Source organism: Oryza brachyantha, chromosome 9, assembly GCF_000231095.2.
Source record: "Oryza brachyantha chromosome 9, ObraRS2, whole genome shotgun sequence".
Taxonomy (NCBI): domain Eukaryota; kingdom Viridiplantae; phylum Streptophyta; class Magnoliopsida; order Poales; family Poaceae; genus Oryza; species Oryza brachyantha.
In genome coordinates, this window is record NC_023171.2 from 14,276,097 (window position 1) to 14,296,797 (window position 20,701).

General features: G+C 40.6%; 3 protein-coding genes across 3 annotated transcripts; all 3 read right to left on the reverse strand.

The window, feature by feature from the left end:
- Nucleotides 1–370: 370 nt before the first annotated feature.
- LOC102718676 (high mobility group B protein 9-like) lies at nt 371–2,463 on the reverse strand. The gene is made up of 6 exons (XM_015840957.2): nt 2,239–2,463; nt 2,040–2,118; nt 1,784–1,946; nt 1,564–1,686; nt 1,053–1,459; nt 371–895 (listed from the first exon to the last, which is right to left on the reverse strand). The coding sequence occupies exons 1-6, from the start codon at nt 2,406–2,408 to the stop codon at nt 785–787; spliced, it is 1,053 nt and encodes a 350-aa protein (XP_015696443.2). The 5' UTR covers nt 2,409–2,463; the 3' UTR covers nt 371–784.
- Nucleotides 2,464–6,528: 4,065 nt separating this feature from the next.
- Nucleotides 6,529–7,583, reverse strand: LOC107304912. The gene is made up of 2 exons (XM_040527910.1): nt 6,864–7,583; nt 6,529–6,766 (listed from the first exon to the last, which is right to left on the reverse strand). Exons 1-2 carry the CDS (start codon nt 7,581–7,583, stop codon nt 6,677–6,679), a joined length of 810 nt encoding a protein of 269 aa, XP_040383844.1. The 3' UTR covers nt 6,529–6,676.
- Nucleotides 7,584–8,282: 699 nt separating this feature from the next.
- Nucleotides 8,283–11,880, reverse strand: LOC102709201 (rop guanine nucleotide exchange factor 1). The gene is made up of 5 exons (XM_006660860.3): nt 11,413–11,880; nt 11,216–11,332; nt 10,577–11,115; nt 9,230–9,580; nt 8,283–9,019 (listed from the first exon to the last, which is right to left on the reverse strand). Exons 1-5 carry the CDS (start codon nt 11,660–11,662, stop codon nt 8,594–8,596), a joined length of 1,683 nt encoding a protein of 560 aa, XP_006660923.3. The 5' UTR covers nt 11,663–11,880; the 3' UTR covers nt 8,283–8,593.
- Between the last annotated feature and the right edge of the window lie 8,821 nt (nt 11,881–20,701).

A 20,701-nucleotide genomic window follows, 5' to 3' on the forward strand; every position in this document is an offset into this window, starting at 1 on the left:
CATAATCTTGAACTAATTTACGAGACAAATCTAATGAGCTTAATTAATTCATGATTAGCCTATGTGATGCTACAGTAAACATACTCTAATTATGGATTAATTAGGCTTAAAAAATTCGTCTCACGGATTACCACTCATTTATGAAATTGGTTTTTTATTAGTCTATGTTTAATACTTTAAATTAGTGTCCAAACATCCGATGTGACATGGGAGCCTCATCTAAACAATCCCTAAGTTTGTAATGCTTAGATGTTTATGCACATACCAAGTGATTTTGTATTATCACTATTGTAGCATGTAGGCCTTCAACAGTTATCTCATGTCCAAACTAAGTTTTTCCATTTGAACCAAAAGATTGGGAGAAGCTCCATTGAGAATCAAGCAAGCAGAGGCCTGTTGTGCATAGATTTCATGCTGCTCCATTTGAGCAGGTCCATAGACAAAAACAAGACAGCCATGTCTTAACAAAGTTCAGTAGCCAACATTGTATGCATATATCACTGCAACTAGCTAATCTTAGTCACATACCATTTGTTTCCCTTCAATTGAAACCAAAAACGGGAGAAGCTTCATTGGAACAGATCAGACTGCAACAGTAGTTCAGTCTACTTGGTCATCCAACTATTGTTACCAGCTACATCTAATTGGCATGATATGCAGATTTATAAGTAGGTAAATCAGGGGTGTTTTTCTTCTGGCCATCATGGCTAAACTAATTAGCTGCTCTAACTGTTGTTGCTGTCAACTGTCAACTGCTCCAGTAAGTACTCTGCTTGTGCCCTTATCATTCAGCTGATCCAGCCATTGTTGACGGCGCAAGCTTGAGCCTGTCGTTGTACTCCTGCATCTCCATCTTGTACCTCTCCTTGTCCTTTGCACTGCACCTGTAGTAAACCTGGCAATGGCGACGCATCAAGATTCAGGAGGTGGCTGATTGATCATCGTCAAGAACTCAAGCATCAGCAGTATATGGCAATGGCAATGGTGATGCACCGATCATCGTCAAGATCAAGAACTCCAAAAGATCAGCAATGGCGGTGCAGGAGACGAACCATCTTGTCGTCGGCGGCGAGGTGGTTCCAGGCGTCGCCGATCATCTTGCTATAGTCTCTCTCCCTGTGCGGGTGGATCGCCTTCAGCTCCGGGTGCTTCTCCTTGAAGAAGAGGTTGTAGCCGCTCCTGCTCGGCTTCGGCTGCGCCGGGTCGCGCTGCCGCCGCCCTCGCCGCCGGCGGCTCCTCGAGGGCGCGCCGCCGTTGCTGGGTGGCGGCGGAGGTAGTGCTGAGAAGAGCGGCGCGGTGGCGGGTGGCGCTGACGCCGGAGGAGGTGGTGGAGGTGGCGGTGGCTCCACCACGCGGTAGAGCACCCCTCGCAGCGTCTCGCCGGCGATCTTGACGGTGACGAAGTAGCCGTGCTCGAACTTGCCGTCGATCGATCCGGTCACGCTGAAGCTGCAGGGCTCTGCATGCCGCACCACCACAGATCATCATCGGCGAAGCAAGCAATGCAATGCAACGCAACGCAATCCATGGCGGAAACACCGAGGCGTACTCGTCGCCTACTACCTCCGCCAAGCCGCTCCGGGAGCGCCGCTCTCTTCCCGGTCTCCGGCGCCACCGCCGCCGCCGCCGGCTGATCGGAGCTTCTTCCTCTCACCATCCTCCTCGGCGTCTTCGTCAGCGCCGACGCTACACAAGATCGATCGAGAAAAGAAAACCGCTCGATCCCCAAAAAAAAAAACCCAAAATCTTGCAAAGATCAATTCTTGGATGGACATGAGCGAACCTGCAGGGGGGAGGAGCGCGCCATGGGCTCTGAAGAAGTAGACCTGCTCGTAGTGGTGGAGCAGGCTGAGGTAGTACCTCCTCAGCACGTAGGAGGCGCTCGTCGTCGTCGGCGAGAACCTGAACCGCGCCATCACCTCCCGCCATTTCCTCTCCTCCATCACCTGCAATGCAAGCATCCATCATCCACACAGAGAGAGCCCCAAAAATTCACCATTTGCAAATCCAATGCAAAAGAAGGGGAAAAAAAAGCTGACCTTTGCGAGGCCACCTCTGCTGGTGACCTCCACATAGAGAGCATGCAGGTCCAGCTCCTTGCCTCCAATCACTGGGATCCTGCAAGAACATGCATGATTGATTGATTGATCGATCGATCGATTGATATGGATTAGTAGCAAGAATGAGAATGAGAATGAGAAGTGATGAGAGAAATGGATGGATGGATGGATGGAGTACATGAACTTGGTGCCCATGAAGGAGTGGAAGCGCCTGAGAGTGTCCATGAAGGCTGCTCTGTCCATGGCGACCTCCTCGTGGGAGAGAAGAGCCGGTGGGTACACCAGCTTCTCAGCCATGGCGGCTGCTGCTGCTGCATTGCCTGCTCCATCCTCCATCACCTCCTCCATTTCTTGTGATGAAGTAGTACTAACTATTTGTAGTGTAGTACAACTGCTACTACACTCCTCCACTGTCGATTTAATGAGTTTACGATATTGGGGGGCTACCAACAAATTTTAAAGAGTCAAAAGGGGACAGAAGACCAGGGAGTTACTCCTTTCGTTCCGTATTATATGATTCGTTCCGTATTATATGAGATTTTGATTTTTATGTATGTATGTATGTTTGATCTTTTATCTTATTCAAAAAATTGAAAATATTATTTATTTTATTTATTATTAAAAGTAGTTTAAGTATTACTTATAAATTTTTATATTTGCATTAAATTTTTGAATAAGACGAATGGTTAAAAATTATAACTGAATAGTTAGAATCTAATATAATGTAAGATTGAGGAAGTACTAATTTGTAGTCAGTTTTAACATGGATTCCAAGACACCGTATGTATAACATATGGGACATGTAGAATAGAAACCTTTAATTGCACCGTCGGAAAAATTAAGCCAAAGAGAAGTTTTCGTGGGAAAATGAACATTTTTACTTTATTGATTACATAACTTATTTTAAGCTATTAATACTTTCGTTTTATAATGTGAGATTTTCGAGACTTATCTAAATTCATACGAATGGTAATCAATCTACACTACACATTTTATATACATTTATAATTGATAAATTTAGACAAAACTAAAAAGTCTTATCATATAAAATGAAGGTAATAAATATACTTACACCATTGAATTTATCCTTATAACTAATGTAATAAGTATATAGTAAGGTACAGTAATAATTTGTTGAATAATCAGTTAGATCAAATAAAGAGTGTTGTGGATGCTTGGTTGATTTCAATGCGGGTTCCAAAGGGGGCCTTGCCCTTTGCAGCTCTCGCACTGTTCCCAACGCTGTGGAAAGGTCGAAAGGTGGCCGCCGCATGGCCATGAATGTCATGGTAATCTTATAATTCAGCTATAACCATATTTTAAGAAGATAAAAAGAGAGAAAAGGAAAATATGATACTAGTTTGTAGCCAGCTATAACACGAACTCAAATACACAATGTGTGTATGACATGTGGGACAGGTAGGGTTTGCATTACCGCGGTAACCACCCCCTCCACGGAGGCACGGCTTTGATAAGCCGGTAACCGAGTTTAAATTTGAGGAGAATTTAAAAAATTTAAGAAAATTTAATGAAAAAATATATGTTGTATATATTGATATATAGTGTACTTTTATAAAAAAAGTTAATAAAAATGTATTTATGACGTAATTAAAAATCATAAACGAGAATTTTAGGAAACAAAATTAAAAAAATAGCCTATTGCAAGTAATATTTCATAGAAAGATGATCAAGAATATTTTGTGTAAAGTCATTATTAATTTACGCTATACATAATGTTAAAATACAAATATACAACGATGGATATATGAAAAATATATATAGAAAAAAATTATATATGCATCATAGTACATACATAATCGTTTTATTCGTAATGGGTAATAGGTATAGTTGTGACACAGCAATCAAAATGAAGTTGTTGTTACTTGTTATTGGTGTGAATTATTTCGTGAAGAGTGATACGACGGTGTATGTTTATATGTTATCAACCATTTAGAAAAAGGTCATGTGAAAGTTTCTTGTTTTCCCTATAACATGTCCTATTTTTTTCTATGTCATAAATATAATCACAAAATATTTTCCTATTTTTCATATATTTTTTTAGTTTTTTTAAAGTTTTTTGCATTTAACATCACACCCGCGGTCTTCTCGCGGTAACCGCGGTTTCGGCTAAAAAACCACGCGGGAAACCACGGTAACCGTCGTTCTCATGTGTTGTTTCAGCAACTAGTTACCGCGCAGTAAGCCGCAAAAACCGTATAGGTTTAAATTCAATTTTTTGGATTCAAATTCATCCTAGTTTTTGTGGATTTTGCTGTTACCGTGCGGGATCTACGGAAGCGTGGTACCACGGTTTTGGCGGTTTGCGCGGTAAGTCGAACCCTGGAGACAATGTAGTATATGTTTTGTAGATAACTAGCTATTAAATTAGCTATAAATAAATTAGAGCTAGTAGTTAGCTATACTATTAAACTTGCTCTAAATCCATCGGCTCCGCGATCCATAGCCAGTTAAACAGAGCCATTCATTCGCGCACGGATGTAGCTCTTGTTTGTTTTTTATGAAAAAAAATCAACCATCATATTTATAAATAAAAAATAACTTATAGATAAAAGTTTAATATATATATATATATATATAACGATCTAAAGTCAAGCCTGAAAAATAAACTTTGGTTAAAAAACATTAAAAGTAACTTTAGTTTAGTGTTAAAATTCAAATTTTAACATGTATAGGTACAATCGAAAAGACGATGATAAAAGCTACAAAATCTGTGGTTCGTTTTTCTACCCTCTCGTGTATCTTAGTAAGTACAAATATGATGTATAACCTAATAACCCCTAAACCTTATACACCCTCATGTTACAGTCACTCTTTACATATCCACATACACAAACGATGAATCCAGGTCGCTGAGCAATCAAAGTCTCTCCCGTTGGCATCAATGTGATACTCTACTGCGATGAAACGCCATTGATCAGCTAGCTAGGCTGCTGCACTATACTAGGCTTTCCCGTTGATTTCATCAAAACCACTAGCACTCGCAGCTTTCCAAGGCGCGAGAGTAGTGGTACTGCTGCTACTCCAGTCGTACACTGGAGTAGTAGCAGATCGATGGATGCATCCATCGATCGATCGTCGCCGTACTGTTTTCTTTGAGTGGATGATGGCCCGTGATGATAGCAAATCGCTGCCCATATCTTTTGCCTCTAAACAGCCACTGCCACTGCCCTATATACACATCTGACCATCTCTCTCCATTCTCATCAATCCTTAGAGCAAGTTCAATAGTATAGCCAACTACTAGCTCCAATTTATCTATAGTCAATCTAATAGTCAATTTATACAATAGTTAGCTACAAAACATCAATACATGGTGTCACTTGTCATACACACATTTTGTCTTAAAGTCCATGTGCAGCTGGCTACAAATTAATAGCTAACCTCTCTTCTCTCTCCCCTCTTATCTCTTTAAAATATGCTTATAGTTGGCTTATACCAGCTCTTATGCTTGCATCAGGATGATGTCTCAGGTTCTCGACCCCTCTTATTTTCTTCTTTATTTTTTCAAGGGTAAACAACAAGGCTGCACAAGGGGACAAATAGTGTAGTATTGTGGAAAAAAACTGCAAAAAAGAAACACTCAAATGTGGAGATTCCTTTGTATAAATTGATCTATTGTAAATATATGCTCTAAATTCACTTTGGCTTAAAAAAAATTAAGCCAAAGTATATGCTTTTAATTTACTTTGTATAACTTTGATGGTATAATTTTTACATGTATTTTTTTTTAAAAAAAGAAACACAACATATATTAAAAGGTGAAATAAACAAACTCTTATGTGAAACTGAGGCGCACGAATGTTCACTGGATAGCTATTTTGTGTCATGCACTATAGATGGTCATATGGGCTGCCGGCCTGCCATGGTGGGCTTGTGCTGAATTCCGTTAGGCAACATGGCTCAATCACACATCGGGTCGTGTCATATCGGTCCACAAGCTGCACCTAACGTCCAGGCACAACCCAAAATACTTGGGTCATGTCGGGTCAGCCCGAAGGCACGATGGTCTATTGTGTTTATTAAGTAAATAAGTCTATATTTTCTTCCTCACCTCTTTGGGTTGCGTGTATAAGTTTATTTTCTCTTTAGGATGTGTATTGTTATGTCTAGAATAAATCATTTTTTATACCTATCCTTTTAGCTAAGCCTTATACGCCTAATTAAGTTTGTTTTTATCCTATATTAATTTTTCATCCCTACTAATTGAGCCGAGTCATACCATGCCAAGTCATCGGCCCAGGCACGACCCAACTATTGGGTCGGACCAGCATGGGCCTGATCCTCATCGTGTCGTGCTATGGGTCAGCCCGTTAGGCCTCGAGCCTTATGACCATCTATATCATGCACCGATTAAAATTCCTGTTTGAGTTTGCACGGTATATATGTTTCTGAAAGCTTTGTTTGAGTACGAATTTATTCGTTTTTATTTTGTCAAATTTGATGCAAACACTAAACATCCCATAGGCGTTTTCATGGTGCAAACGTGATTTGATATTTTCAATTGCACGTAGTACAAGTATCGGACGAACAGTACATTATTGTCACCGCCTCAGTTCATCTTCTCCTCTCCCAACGCCCTTCGTCCTCCTTGCAGCTCACTCAAGCCTATCAATGGAGACGCCGCCGCTGAACACATCCGTCAATGCCGTCGTCGAGTCCAGGCTCGCCTTCAGCAGCTTCACACACTGTAGAAGTAGAATACACATGATACACAGTTAGTACGTGTACAGGAAAACTCTACGCCGGAGGATCGCCGGAGACGGATGGGATGATGAAGTCTACCTCTTTGGGCCCCAGTTCGACGGTCATCTCGTCGAGGGCGGAGCAGTCCTTGACGTCGAACTTCTTGAGCAGCATGACGGCGGAGATGGTGGACATGGGCTCCACGGTGAGGTCGTCCATCACCAGGTAGGTCACCACCTCCTTCACGTACCCGCCGGTGGACGGCTGCTCCTCCGCCTGCGCCGCCTTGCCGGGAGCCTCCCCGGCCCCGGGCGCCCACTTCATCTCCACCATCATCGGCTGCCGGCACCCCGGGCACGACAGCCCCGGCACGTCCGTCACGTTCAACGGGTTCGAGCGGCACGGCAGCGTGTACGCGTTGCACCGGTAGTACCGCTTCTGCTGCGGCGGAGGCGGCGGCGGGGGCGGGGCCGCGAGCGACACGCCGAGCAGCGTGAGCGCGGCGGAGGGGAGCGCCGCCGGGCCGAGCACCGCGTCGCGGTCCGCGGGCGTGGGCACGGCGAGGAACGCGTCGTCGAGGGCCCGCGCGCCGGCGTAGAGCGTGCCGAGGGAGCCAGGCGCGGCGACGCCGTGCCCGGCGAGGACGCGCGCGGCGAGCCCCGCGGGCACGCGGAGGAGCCCGACGAGGAAGTCCACCGCGTCCTTGCGCGCCTCCGCGTACAGCACGCGCCGCGACCGCTTGTCCACCAGCAGCTTCAGCTGCGGCCCGGCGGGCCTCGCCGGCGCCGTCGTGTCGTTCGCGGCAGCGGCGGCGGCCATGCCGATGGTCAGGCCGTGTAGCTACAGGTTTCTTCTTGTGAATCTCAGGTCACTGTCGAACAGTCAAAGTACGTACGTGCCACGAACAGCATTGCAATGCACAGCTTGTATATATCATGTCGCGATTTGATTGCAAGATTGGAGAGACTTCAAATGCAGGAAGAAGTAGTAATCTGGCAATGGCGTGGTATATCTGCACATGAAGTTACTTTTACCTGAGGGTTTAGTAGCATTCTGGCAATAGTCACCGTGTGATCCTGCAACAAGTTGTTCTTTGCTTCTTCCATGGAGAAGCCAAGCAAAGTTAGCGGCCGAGACAATCTGCAAGGAAAAGCAAGCGATAGGAGATAGAGTCTCTTTGATTTAGTTACCCTTTCAGATTTTGCCTGGTTAACCTTGTGATTTTCAGGATAATCGCGATACCATTGGATAGTGGTAACCTGGGAAGATATCGGCAAGGAAATTAGTTGAGGATAAATAAAAAAATTTTGATAGTCTTCAGTAGCTGTGACCGATCACAGTTAATATAGGCAAGATTTCAGTCACCAAAGATCAGATCAGCTCATTAGGTACCATTTACAACTGGGCATCAGAAATCATGATACATGGCGATGGTACAAGTAGAACATTCGACTGCAAGTGCAGTTGATCTTCGTTAGGGAACCGATGCCTCCAGGGAACCCCAAAAAAAAAAACAGTAGCACCTGAACTACAATCACTTTCTGCTAACTAAACCAGCTAGTATAAACATGAACAAGAGAGTACATGTCCGACAGAGGCAGCTACGTGAAACTATGACTTGTTCAGATGCGATCAAGACTCAGGGGTCATTCCTTTACTTGTTGTAAGTAAAAGGATAGACGACCCTTGGCTCGCTATGAAAGCACAAAAAAATTGAATCATGTTGCTTCTGTACAGGGAAAATCTAGCTAATGACCAGAACAGGATTTGTTGAAACCTGTTGATCTTGCTGAGACACCTCTAAAAATCTGAACATTCTTCATTGCCTTTCAGTCCCTTTCAGGGGCATCTCCTGCGTCTTTCCTGGCGCTCAGGTTCCCTGCATATGTCCAGACTTTCTCTATATCACCAGGAAACAGCTTCTCGACTTTAACTTCTTGTTTTGCTGGTAAGTTGTTTTTGTTTAATGGAGGCTGTACTCTTCCAGGGCTGCCTGTAACTGGAGTGGAGGAGCAGAATGTGGGTGTAGCAAATGGAGAGGCATACGGTGTATTATGAATTGAGAACGGACTGGGGGATATTCTCTTCTGAACTGGTACACCGATGCCGCGATTGAAGATTGACACAGACTCAGAAGCCACAGATTTCTTGGTTGCATCATCCACATAAATTACATCATCAATTCTGGCAATTATGTTAAATGCCAAGCTCTCCAGAACTCTTGAGTAACTCTCGAGTATGGACTGCCCAACGTCCTGGACAAGACACACAAGAAAAAATGTAAGTTAACTGTTTTTTTTTTAAATAAAAGCAAGATTCTAATGGTACAAATACTTGTGTAACCCAGAATATAGATAGCATATGGCATGCTTTGACAAAATAGAAGGTGAATGGAACATTCAATTCTAAATCTGAGCCTAACCCACTTGTTTGACATATTGAAAAGAGTAAATGTGAGAAATAACCTTGTTATACTGGATCTTGTTCATGTCAAGGGAGGTTTGTGGCAAACCAGGGTATCGCAATCTTAAGCTCTGCAACAACCCATCAGCTCTTTGGGACAAAACATGACTCTTTTCTGAATCTCCAACAAGGCCCTTAACTTTGCCGCCCCAAGATTTCTTTGATTTTGCTTGAGGCGTGGATTTCTTTTGGCCTTTAAGTCTCCAAACATGGATGGCAGCCTCTATTCTGTTTGCTACCTCAAGCGTGTGGTGTTCTGACGACAGATCCAAGCAATCGAGGAGACATTCTGGTGAGAACTGCTCAGCTGTTATATATCGGTAAATTATCTCACCCAGGCAAGATTTACCACTCTGCAGAAAAAGAAGGGTTTATTATGTGAGGAAGTCATGGATATATCCATAATCAGTAAAGAAGTGTGCTTTAATTAAGCACATAAATACAGAGTAAAAGATATCAGACATAGCATACATATTCACTTTAAGATATACAATGCTGCATTAAAATTAAGAAAAATGTTATAAAGATGGAATGTAATAGTTCCAAAGTTGTGTTTTCTAAAGCACATTACATGACAAGTCTACAGTCAATCTATGGGGCGGTTTGGCTGCCTTGTAGATCACAGCCTCACAACTAGCTGCAGCAGCAAGTGAACTGTGTTTAGGCTGCAAGGCAACTCTTTATAAGAGAGCCGAGCACCCTCTATATACTCATCTTCATGAGCTGGTTTAGCAACTTATAATGATTTACATGGTGAGATTAATGTTTTCCCAAGAATATGCCCATGAGGTGTACAAGCACAGGCAGGAAAGAAATCGAATTTGAGCTTGCCCAGGTATCTTTTTAAAAAACTCTCCATCCTAACTAAATTTATACAACAAAATCTTTTAAATTCTAAAAGGACAATAATTAACTTGTTTTCAAAACAAGAAAACAGCAAGACACATTAACTCCATGAGGGCAATGAAGTAGTGTATAGATGATTGATGTCTTCTCCAAATTCCATGAAATCCGTACTACACATAAATTGATTCCTTATGAAAAAAAAAAAAGAGGCCTGGCCTCTAACAAGAAGATGGGAAATAAATTGGGCCAGGACAGAGGATAGTGAGACGGAAACACTGAACTACCTCAAGAAAATGGACCGCATTGCCATAACGGCAGCCAGAACTTTCACCACACATATTTTACTAAAGGACACGTTAATAGAGCTACATTTACGAGAATGTATGGTGAGAAATCGCCCTGTTGACTGCAATTTCACACATTGGTCCACTTTTACTTGCAACAGTTGCTAGTAGCTACACTAGCTAGTACCAATGAATTGCAAATCTTAAGTGTTTATTTACCTTTGGCAATGACTCCAAGTACACTTCCGGGATCTCCATCTCAGCAAGGACATCACTGTTAATCGCCATGGCCGCCTTCAGTATCTGGTTCGCACAATCCCGGTCTTGCTGCAGCTTCCTCCTCGCATCCTCGGACAGCCCCTTGGGCGGCACCCGCGGGCATGGCAGCCACCATTTCTCCTCCTGCCGCACCGACGGCCGCCCACAGGAGGACGACGAGGAGGAGAAGGGCCCCCCGCTGTCATCAACCACGATTCCCCTGTCCACATACCAGAACTCCGTCTCCTTGAACCCATCAATCATGGCGAGGAGCATGGCGTCGAGCTTCTTGAGCGCGGGGAGGTTCATGTAGAGGTCGCTGCGCGGGCGCGGCACCATGACCTCGAACTGCCCCCCGCCGTCGGGGAGCTCCTGGATCGACGGGGTGAGCTCCACGATGGAGTCGGCGACGGAGAGCAGCCAGTCCATCTCCCGCGTCCACATCGCCTTCCTCACCGCCGCCAGCGGCTCCAGCCTCCACAGCTCGCCGAACACGGTGGCTGGATTCGCAAAAACAAGCAAACAAACAACGGCGGCATTACACAACATCCCACACCTTCGTCGTCGCGAATCACGGCAATGCGGGGGGCTCGCCCGTACCGGAGAGGTTGGTGATGGCGTTGGAGATGGCGAGCGCGGTGCAGACGCCCTTGCCGCTCCCGGACATGTCCTCCCCGAGCAGCAGCTTGGCGAAGCGCTCCTTCATCATGTCGACCTCTGCCACAAACGAGGGCATCTCACAAAAAAACCAGAGGTGGAGTGAGATCTAAGCAAGGGGAGGGGAGGGGGGGACGAACCGGAGAGGTCGGCGGCGGGCTTGGCGGAGAGGAAGAAGGCGGCGGCGGAGGGCGGGGTGGGGAGGAGGGAGGAGGAGGAGGAGGCGAGGCCGCGGGAGGCCGAGGAGGAGGCGAAGCGGCGGGTGGTGGTGGTGGTGGTGGTCGGCGCGGAGCAGTCGCTGGAGGTCTCCGACTCGCTGACGTCGGCGCTGGGGCTGTAGCTCCCGCAGCAGCGCTCCGACCCGGCGTCGTCCTCCGACGCGCTCGCCATTTGCGCCCCCCTCCCTCCTCGCCTCGCGCGCGCCCCGGCAATGCTTGCTACGGCGAGCTGCTGCTGCTGCTGCGGCGGCGGCGGAGGAGGAGGAGGAGGAGGTGGGGGAGAGGGAATCGCATCCGCGAGGGGAAGGTGGCGAGGTGGATGCGACGAGACGGCAAGGGAAGAGAGGGGAAAGCGATGTGAGGAGAGAGAGAGAGACAGCAAGCACACACACTGATGAGTGATGCAGCTGCGCTACTTTTTTTTTAATCTTTCATTTTTTTATATTTTTGGGTCGTTTTAGTTGTGTTTGTTTATTTTGTGTTGATTTTATGACGGAGCAGTCGTACTGGAGTATTAATCTACGGTTGGTTATTTATGATGTGGTACTACAGTATTTTTTTTCCAAATTTTAATAGATGATGTTGCTGTTTTATATATATATTTATTAATTGTTATATTCAAAAATATTATACAAGTATGATGAAATGTTAGGTACAATTAAGAGATAGTTACTAATAAATCTAATGGTAAGAGGTAAATGATAATTACATAAGATTTTTAATAAAATGAATGGCAAAAAATTAACAACGAAATATCGACGGAGTAGTATAGAGGAGTACGCAATACCACCACCGTATGCATCGTAGAAATACGATTGGATTAACCGTGTACAGCGGTATTGCTATACGGTAACACGGCAAAATGACACCTAAACAAGCACTCCGTAGCAGTACTACGAACTTTTAAAACTTCATGGATTCTTTTTCATACGAGGAAAGCTGGATGTGCTTTATATAAGATTTGTTTCCTTTGAGTTGATTTTAAACCATATTAAAATCTGAATATGATTTTGTTTAGATTCAAGTAATAATATTACTAATGAAAAACTAGACATATATATTTTTTTATTATGGATTTTTTTGAAGAGAAATTGATTTATGGATGAATATAATATATATGAAATTGAGGTACTTGTAGTTATGAATAAACGTGAAATGGTTTGGGGGCAAAATGAGGGAGAAGTTTAATAAAGTGAGTTCATTAACTGAAGAGATGGACCACCACGCAAGTTAATTATATAGTCGAATTTGGCAGGTAGCGGTGTGGACGTCGCCGTCGCGGCGCAGCCCAGCCTCCTTCCGTTCCGTTCCGTATCGTGGGGCCATGTCCGTCAAATGGATGTGCCACGTGGGGCCCACATGTCGGGCTCCACTCATGATTTGTCCATGGACCAATGTAAGGACTCCCTCTTAAAAAAATATTCCCGTTTGACCCGTCCGTCTTTATTGAAAATTTTTTAGGAAATTAAAAAAATTAGTCACACGTAAAGTATTATTCATAATTTATCATCTAATAAAAACAAAAATATCAATCATAAAAAAAATTAAATAAAAAGAAGAATTAAAAATTATGTGTGAAAAGTGAAAAATTGATTTATTTTGGGACGGAGGGAGTACAGTACACACTACTGCAGTGTATGGCATGCCGCCTTGCTCAAGTACATATAAATTAAATTTGAGTGATTTTCATACTTCAATTAAATTATTGTAGATCTATAAAGATTTAGATTTGTATACTATCAAACTACAAATTAAGTTTCAAATTTCTAAAGAAATTGCATATATCCCAAAACTATAGATCTTACGGTGAAGCTATAAAAAAAACTACCGGTTTCAAAGTTTCATTATTTTTTTTACAAAGTTATAGTTTGTGTGATAAACTTGGCATTAAATATAGTTTTAATATACAATACCTTAAATTTATAGTTTTAAGAAAATAGTGTTAAATTTAACTATCACTCAATCTGTAGTTTTAGAGGGTGTTTGGATCCCGAGGGATTTTTTTAGTTCCTATCACATCAAATGTTTGGGCACTAATTAAAAAATATTAAATATAGACTATTAATAAAACACATCTCATATTCTAGACTATTTCGCAAGACGAATCTATTGAATCTTATTAGTCCATAATTAGCTAGTGTGATGCTACAGTAAACATTTGCTAATCATGAATTAATTAGGCTTAAAAATTTGTCTACTGAAATAGCATTTATTTATGCGATTAGTTTTGTTATCAGTTTATATTTAATACTCCTAATTAACGTCAAACATCCAATGTGACAAGGGACAAAAAAAAATCCCTAGATCCAAACGGTCACTTATAATAGTACACAACTATACGTATTTTTGTTAATTTTGGGCTTGTTTAGATTGAAAAATATTTTGCAAAAATATCACATCAAACTTTTAGACATATATTTGAAGTATTAAATGTATTCTAATTACAAAATAAATTTTAGATTCCGCCTAGAAACCACGAGACGAATCTTTTGAGTTTAATTAATCCATCATTAGCACATATTGGTACTGTAGCACTTATGGCTAATCATGTCGTAATTAGGCTCAAAAGATCCGTCTCACGATTTCCCACATAACTGTGTAATTAGTTTTAATGTTTATGTATATTTAATACTTCATTTAGATATGTAAAGATTTGATGTGATGTTTTTTGGAAAAAGTTTTTGGAACTAAACAAGGCCTTTCTTAACAAATAAATACAGCAACCATATGCTTGCGTGTGGAATGTGTTGACTAAATTGACTGCTCTTTCAATTTCTCTCTCCCTCGGAAACGGACGGGTGTTTTTAATATGATCTAGCTGTCAGATATACGGAGAATTAACGAGCAGTGAAGTTATGAAACAAGAGTTCTTTTATTATTTTTGTCAGATTTTTCATTTGTTTTCACTTTCACATTTCCTAAATTAATAAACATTATATTTTTGTAAGAAGTTTTAGATAAAAATCCGTCGTCTTACCTCTGTTGAGTATATTTTTAATTTGTACCGATTAATTTTATCATATATATACACACACTAAATATTTTACATTTCATTAAGAAAGAACACATCAGAGTAGCAGAGCATAGTACTACACATACGGACGAGTACTGACGTATTCTACGCAGTACTCGTAGCTAGTGGACAACTTAACAAGAGCAGTAGATGCTCCTACCGTCCTATACGTACCATGCTCATTTAGACCTTCTCACGAACTGACTATGAGTTTAGCAACATAGGCTGTGTTAGTTGGGTGACCAAGGATAAAAGATTATTTAATTTTTTCATAATAGCGTAAACGATGAAATTAATTACTGTAAAATTAAAAATCTACCCTGCAATGGTGAGACAATAAACTTATATATAGATTCTTCTATAAAAATACACAATTTAATAATTTACGAAGCACACAAAAGACAAGGAATGATATGGTGGTGCAAGAAAAAACGCAACTTAGTAGGATAAAAATGGAGCGGGTAGTTTTCGTCTTACCATGAATACGAATAAAATTGAGAGTGAATAATTATCGGATAATCTGGATGTGAATCGAAATATAAAAAAATTTGATATGGATACGAATATGATGTGGTTGTTTCGGGAGGATACATATACGAATATCCACGGAACACATACATCCTATATCTCTTTCTTCTCCTTAGCTACAATTCTTGAACCAACTCTCATAAGTTGGTAATGTTATTTTAGTGTAGAACACTAATTTATGCTATTTACATTATTTAAAAGTTAAAATGAGTATATATATATTAGACCTGTATTTACATCAAATGTGCTGATTATACATGGATAATTTTTATCCATAAGCGCAATTTTAGGGATTATTATGTATCGGGAAATATTCGTGTATAACGATCATATATATTCAATCCTTTTTCGTACTAAAAATATTTTATATTTGTTTTTTATCCGTTTTCGAGTCTGCCTCAACGTGGAAACGAATACTGTGGGGACATTGTCCTTTCGTTTCAAACTCCTTTTCATCTCTAACCATAAGCCCATGTGTAGCACCGCAGTTCAAATTTAAACTACATGGCTATACTTATTTTAGCACAGAGGGAACAGTGAAAAGGCAAGGAGAGAATTGAGTCAAATTCGTTTTCAAATTGGTCAGGGTACAAAACGTGCATGGTCCTGTCATCCTGTGTTCTCTTTTTGTGTAGGTAGAGTATACTACTGTAGTGTGTGTGTGTGCTTGCATTGCATTGCATTCCATGGCACCGGCCCGGCCGGAGAGGTAGACTGCTGTGCTGGCATGCATGCAGCCGTGAACACAACGCAAAACGTACTACTCCCCAACACCAATCATGGCAAGTGTGGAGCACTCTCAACCCACAGCCATCACATGCATCAGTGCTTAATTCCAGTTAATTATTTGTTGGATAATCCTCCCCGTTTCAGATTATATCTCGTTTTGGCTCTGATCACCGATTCTAAGTTTAATCAAGTTTATAAAAAAATAATTACACTCACAGCTTAAGACATACTAGTACATATTATAAGATAGTTGTGATAGGTTGAGATGGGGAGATGAGCGAATAAATAGCTTCGTTTTAAGATAAAAGCATGAGTAATACTGTCTCCGTCCAAAAAACCTTCGGTGGTCATCTATTGTTTGTTTGGAGAAAAAAGAGAAATGATATAATTACAAACAAAGAATGATTTATAGATAACATTTTTATAAATGTGTTTTAACGATCTAAAAGTAAAGGGAAAAAACTACAATAAAAAACCTCAAAAACAACCTCAATTTTAAAATTAAAAATTTAAATTTTGATTTATAAGCACAAGTAGAAGGAAAAAAAAAAGATGAGCCTCTTCACTTTTAACTCCTTCATTTATTCCGGAAAAAATTTATTTCTTAAGCAATTGTTACATTGAAGTTTGATAAAATAAAAGATAAATGTTTTAAGATTTAAAATATGAAAGGTGTTATACTCTGGGACGGAGGATTAGAGTTATTTTTTTACTCTTTCGTGCGTGTTTGTGTCACACCGAAGAGGGTGCTAGAGAATCAGAGGAAGAGAAAAAGGAGATGCTTCGGAATCGAAACCTGTACGAGAGGGAAAAAAAAAGAACGAAGATGCTCAAGATCTTCCTAACTGAGATCAGGATCAGGTGTGGTTGCTACTTGCTAGTATAACTATAACTTATAAACAGTTACACTATCATCACTACAGGATAAGAAATGAAGGAGATCCAGATTAACACGCAACTATAACAATATTTACCCGTAGAAAAATTATTATTTTTATACATCTTATATCAATAAACCTAGATGATTGAATTAAAATATGGACGGTTTAGATTTCATGCGGTATTTATTGCGCAATTGGAGTACTAAATGTACATTTGATCTCAATCCTCCTAGCTGTATCGTAGCGTAGTGTACGTGTTCTTCTTTTCCATGGCGGTATTGTGGGCGTAGCTAGCTGCTTCCGACCGGTAGGGTACTGTGCCCTGTGGCTGTGTGCTTGTCGTCCAAAAGGCCAAAGCCACTCTTGCCCTGCATTATTTGCTGCTGGATTTATCCAATGGCTGCCACCAACCGAACAAAGCAGCATCCGACAACTATCCATAGCCTTAGCTCATTCCATTCATCCATCCTCTGCAGCCGTAGCGTGTATATAGGCTGCATTCTCTCTATATTTTTTTCTAATTAATTCTATTATTTATATCATTAAATTATTATTGAAAAATTAGAAAATTTTGTCCTCGCCCAAGAACACGCAGCCATACTCCCATAGAGCTCTGGTAAAAACCGACGAAAACAAAAGGCTGCAAATTATTTATGTAAATTTGATGTTGATTTTGAGTTTTTTCGTCAATTTATTTTTGGGATAATTTCGTTCTAGCCCTTGTTTTGATCTCTAATATTGATTTTACCTCTTTTTTAGGGTTTTTATTTTTACCCCTATTTTTTTAAAACTCAATCAAAACTCTGCTCCTCTTTTGGATGGACTAACGGTGTTAAATCAATCGTTAAATTACCATTTTACCCATTGTCGGAAATTTTATTTTTATCATTATATTTTTAGCAGTGCTTCTGTTGATGTATATACACTAATGTAATTTAGAATGGAGGGCAAAATCACAAATGACAAAAATACAATGATAAAAATGAAATTTTCGACTAAGAGTAAAATGGTAACTTAACGACTGATTTAACACCGTTAGTACCCTCATCCAAAAGAGAGGCAGACTTTTGATTGAGTTAAAAAAACAGGGGTAAAAATGAAAACCTAAAAAAGATTGGTAAAATTAATATTAGAGATAGAAATAAAGGCAAGATCGAAATTGCCCCTTTATTTTTTGGCTTTGACTTTTAGACCAATATGAACATGTATATAAAATTTTTATTCGCAAATTCTTTTCGCTTATAAATATATCGTTTATTTTTTTTCTTTTTACAATATATATGACTATATGAGGCTACTTTGTAGCAGTGTGATAGTGTACTCATTTAGCTATGCTGGTAGTGTAGTAGCGGTACAGACGACTCTGCTACATGGAGTATCTCATATGTCGTCAGCACACATCTTCCCCAGCTCAGCTGGTTCTGGTTTTACTGGAATCTCTCTTCTCTACACAGTCGCATCATCTTCAGCCCTTAGACCGTCAATAATCCTTTCCTTCTCCCTACAAGAGATCATGTACAGTGATCAATCCATAACCACACAGGGTGAACCAAAACTTTATCAACCCTAGGGCTGATATAAATAAATTTAACTAAAATATAGTAAATTTTCAATGTATTTTTTGTTAGCTACCCCATCCAGTTTGTTATTAGCAAAGTATAATGGTACGAGTACTTTGGGTACTCTGACACTAGGAGGAGAGAATAACAGTATATATAGTGACTTTCGGTTCTTCTGGCCGGGCCGTTAGATCGCCCAAGAGAACGGCACTCGTAGTCTGTAGCGTTGGCCAGGCCATGTGCCGCGCAGATTCCTCTCTCTCTCTCTCTCGGTGCAGCAATGAATCGAAATATCAGTACTATCCAGCATTGTTTTCCAACGTACACGCTCTTAAGATCGGAGGTCAACCAGTTCTATTGAATCCACGTATACATTATGCCAAGGATTTAAACCCAGTATCCCGTATTCCTATCATCCTATGGTTCTATATATATCAGCCGTTTTATACTATAAAACTTTTTGGTCCTGAATATATTTATATGCGTGCTAATAAATTTAGATACATATATATTAATAAATAGATAAATCTAAATAAATTTAAAAAGTCTTATAATATAAAACGGAGAAAATATATATAACAGTGATGGTGAGGAGTGCCTTTTGGGATCGTGTCTTCATATAATGATATATATAAACCATATTTAAGTATGTGGGTGGTTGAAACAAAATAATACACATGTGCTAGCTATCCATCATGAAACCACACTGTTTCTCATCCCTTGGATGGAATAGTGATTTCATCTAATGAGTGCTTGTTTGAAACTTTGGACATATAAGTTTGCCTCCATTGACTCAATCGGAATACTAAATGAGCTCGCGTCAGTATGCTTGCGGTGTCATGGTTATGTCAAAAATGTGCAGTATAATTACGAGGCATATGAAATTTTCAGAGGCAGTCATTTTAAGGTATATCTTTTCGTCTGTATCTATGCCTACTGATTAAAATTTAAATTTTCACCCTTAAATTTATAGTTGATTTTGAGGTTTTTTCATCCTAGTTTATTTTTCACCATTTGCTTTTCGATCTATAAGGACACATATACAAAAAAAATTATTTATAAAATATTTTCTATTTACAAATATTCTCCCTATCAAGCCAACGGATGGGTCTGTAACTAAGTAATCACATTTCAACTATAAATATGAACTTATATTTTAAACAGAGGGATAGGCTTGTCCGAGGAATCTTGAGATTCTAAAGAAGCTAATCCTAAACAGATTAAGATCCTCAGACTTTAGTTTTTTCCGACATAGAGACTAGACCCACATGTCAGTCACTAAATCATAGAGAAGTTACGTCAAAGGTGCTTCGTCCCTCCTTGACGCACCCTCCCTAATTCAATTATCTAATTGGACAGTCGGAGTATTCAGCTTGTGAGAAGCTGCAGGGTTTAGGGAGTGTTTGGTTCGTGACCTTACTTGCTATTGTCACACTTTAGTCATGCACGTTATAGTTTGTTACACATGTGTTTGTCTTGATACCACGATTATGTCATGCTATACTTTTTTAGCCTTAGGTCTCACATGTACTCACAAAATCAGAGCTAATCTTGCCACACTTATATCCAACTATTTATTTGCCATGTATACCTTTTCACGTGCCATAGTTCACCTAAGCTGAGTTATGACAAGTTTATGCATTAACCAACAACCCCTAAAGTCGGCCTGCTTGACGCCTAGATACTCGGATAATCGACTTCTCAAAATCACAAGCTACTCTCGTTTCCATTGTTTCATTTATATTTATGTTTATAAGCCAAATCTTGAATTTTATAACTTGACTTTGAAGTAGTTTTATAGTTTTTTCGTTTATTTTACCGCATCTATTTTTAGAATAATAAGAACATATATGCAAAAGTTTTACGCATAAATAATTTTTTAATTGCTAATGCTCCGTTTAATTTATGCTTATTACAAGTGAAACGACGATGAGGATGTTTCTTCTCAAAATTTGCAGTGAGATTTCCGACGCCCGTTTTCTATTTGTTTTACTAATTTAGAGCAATTTTGCCTAGTATGATCGATTGATATCCCGTACTTTTGCAGAATTACGAGCAGTTGGTTGTTGATGGCGTGAAATAAAAAGGAAGAATACCGTGCCACACTGCCATGCCATCTGGCGTGTACGCTACAACGCGCTAGGTACCCAGGAAATCCAAGAGATAGCCATGTGGGAGCTTGAGAAAAAGCTTCACACCACATGCGACGTAAGAACCGTGCAGCTGCTGCTATACTTGACAGATTCTTTCTCCAGCTATTACGTCTTTCTCTTTTTCTTTTGAGATCAGTCCTTTTCTCAGTTCATCATCACGTATTCCCTACACTCGTACGAGTATAGCACCGTTGGGACTTGGGACATCAACAGTCTCTGAAATGACCGGTTAGCTAGAGCATGGTATGAATTTCGTAGGAAATGATCTAATTTTCTGCATGCCAGACGACAGGGGTCCTAGCGTTTTCTATAAAAATTTCAGTGTTCTCAAAGAAAAAGGAAATACAA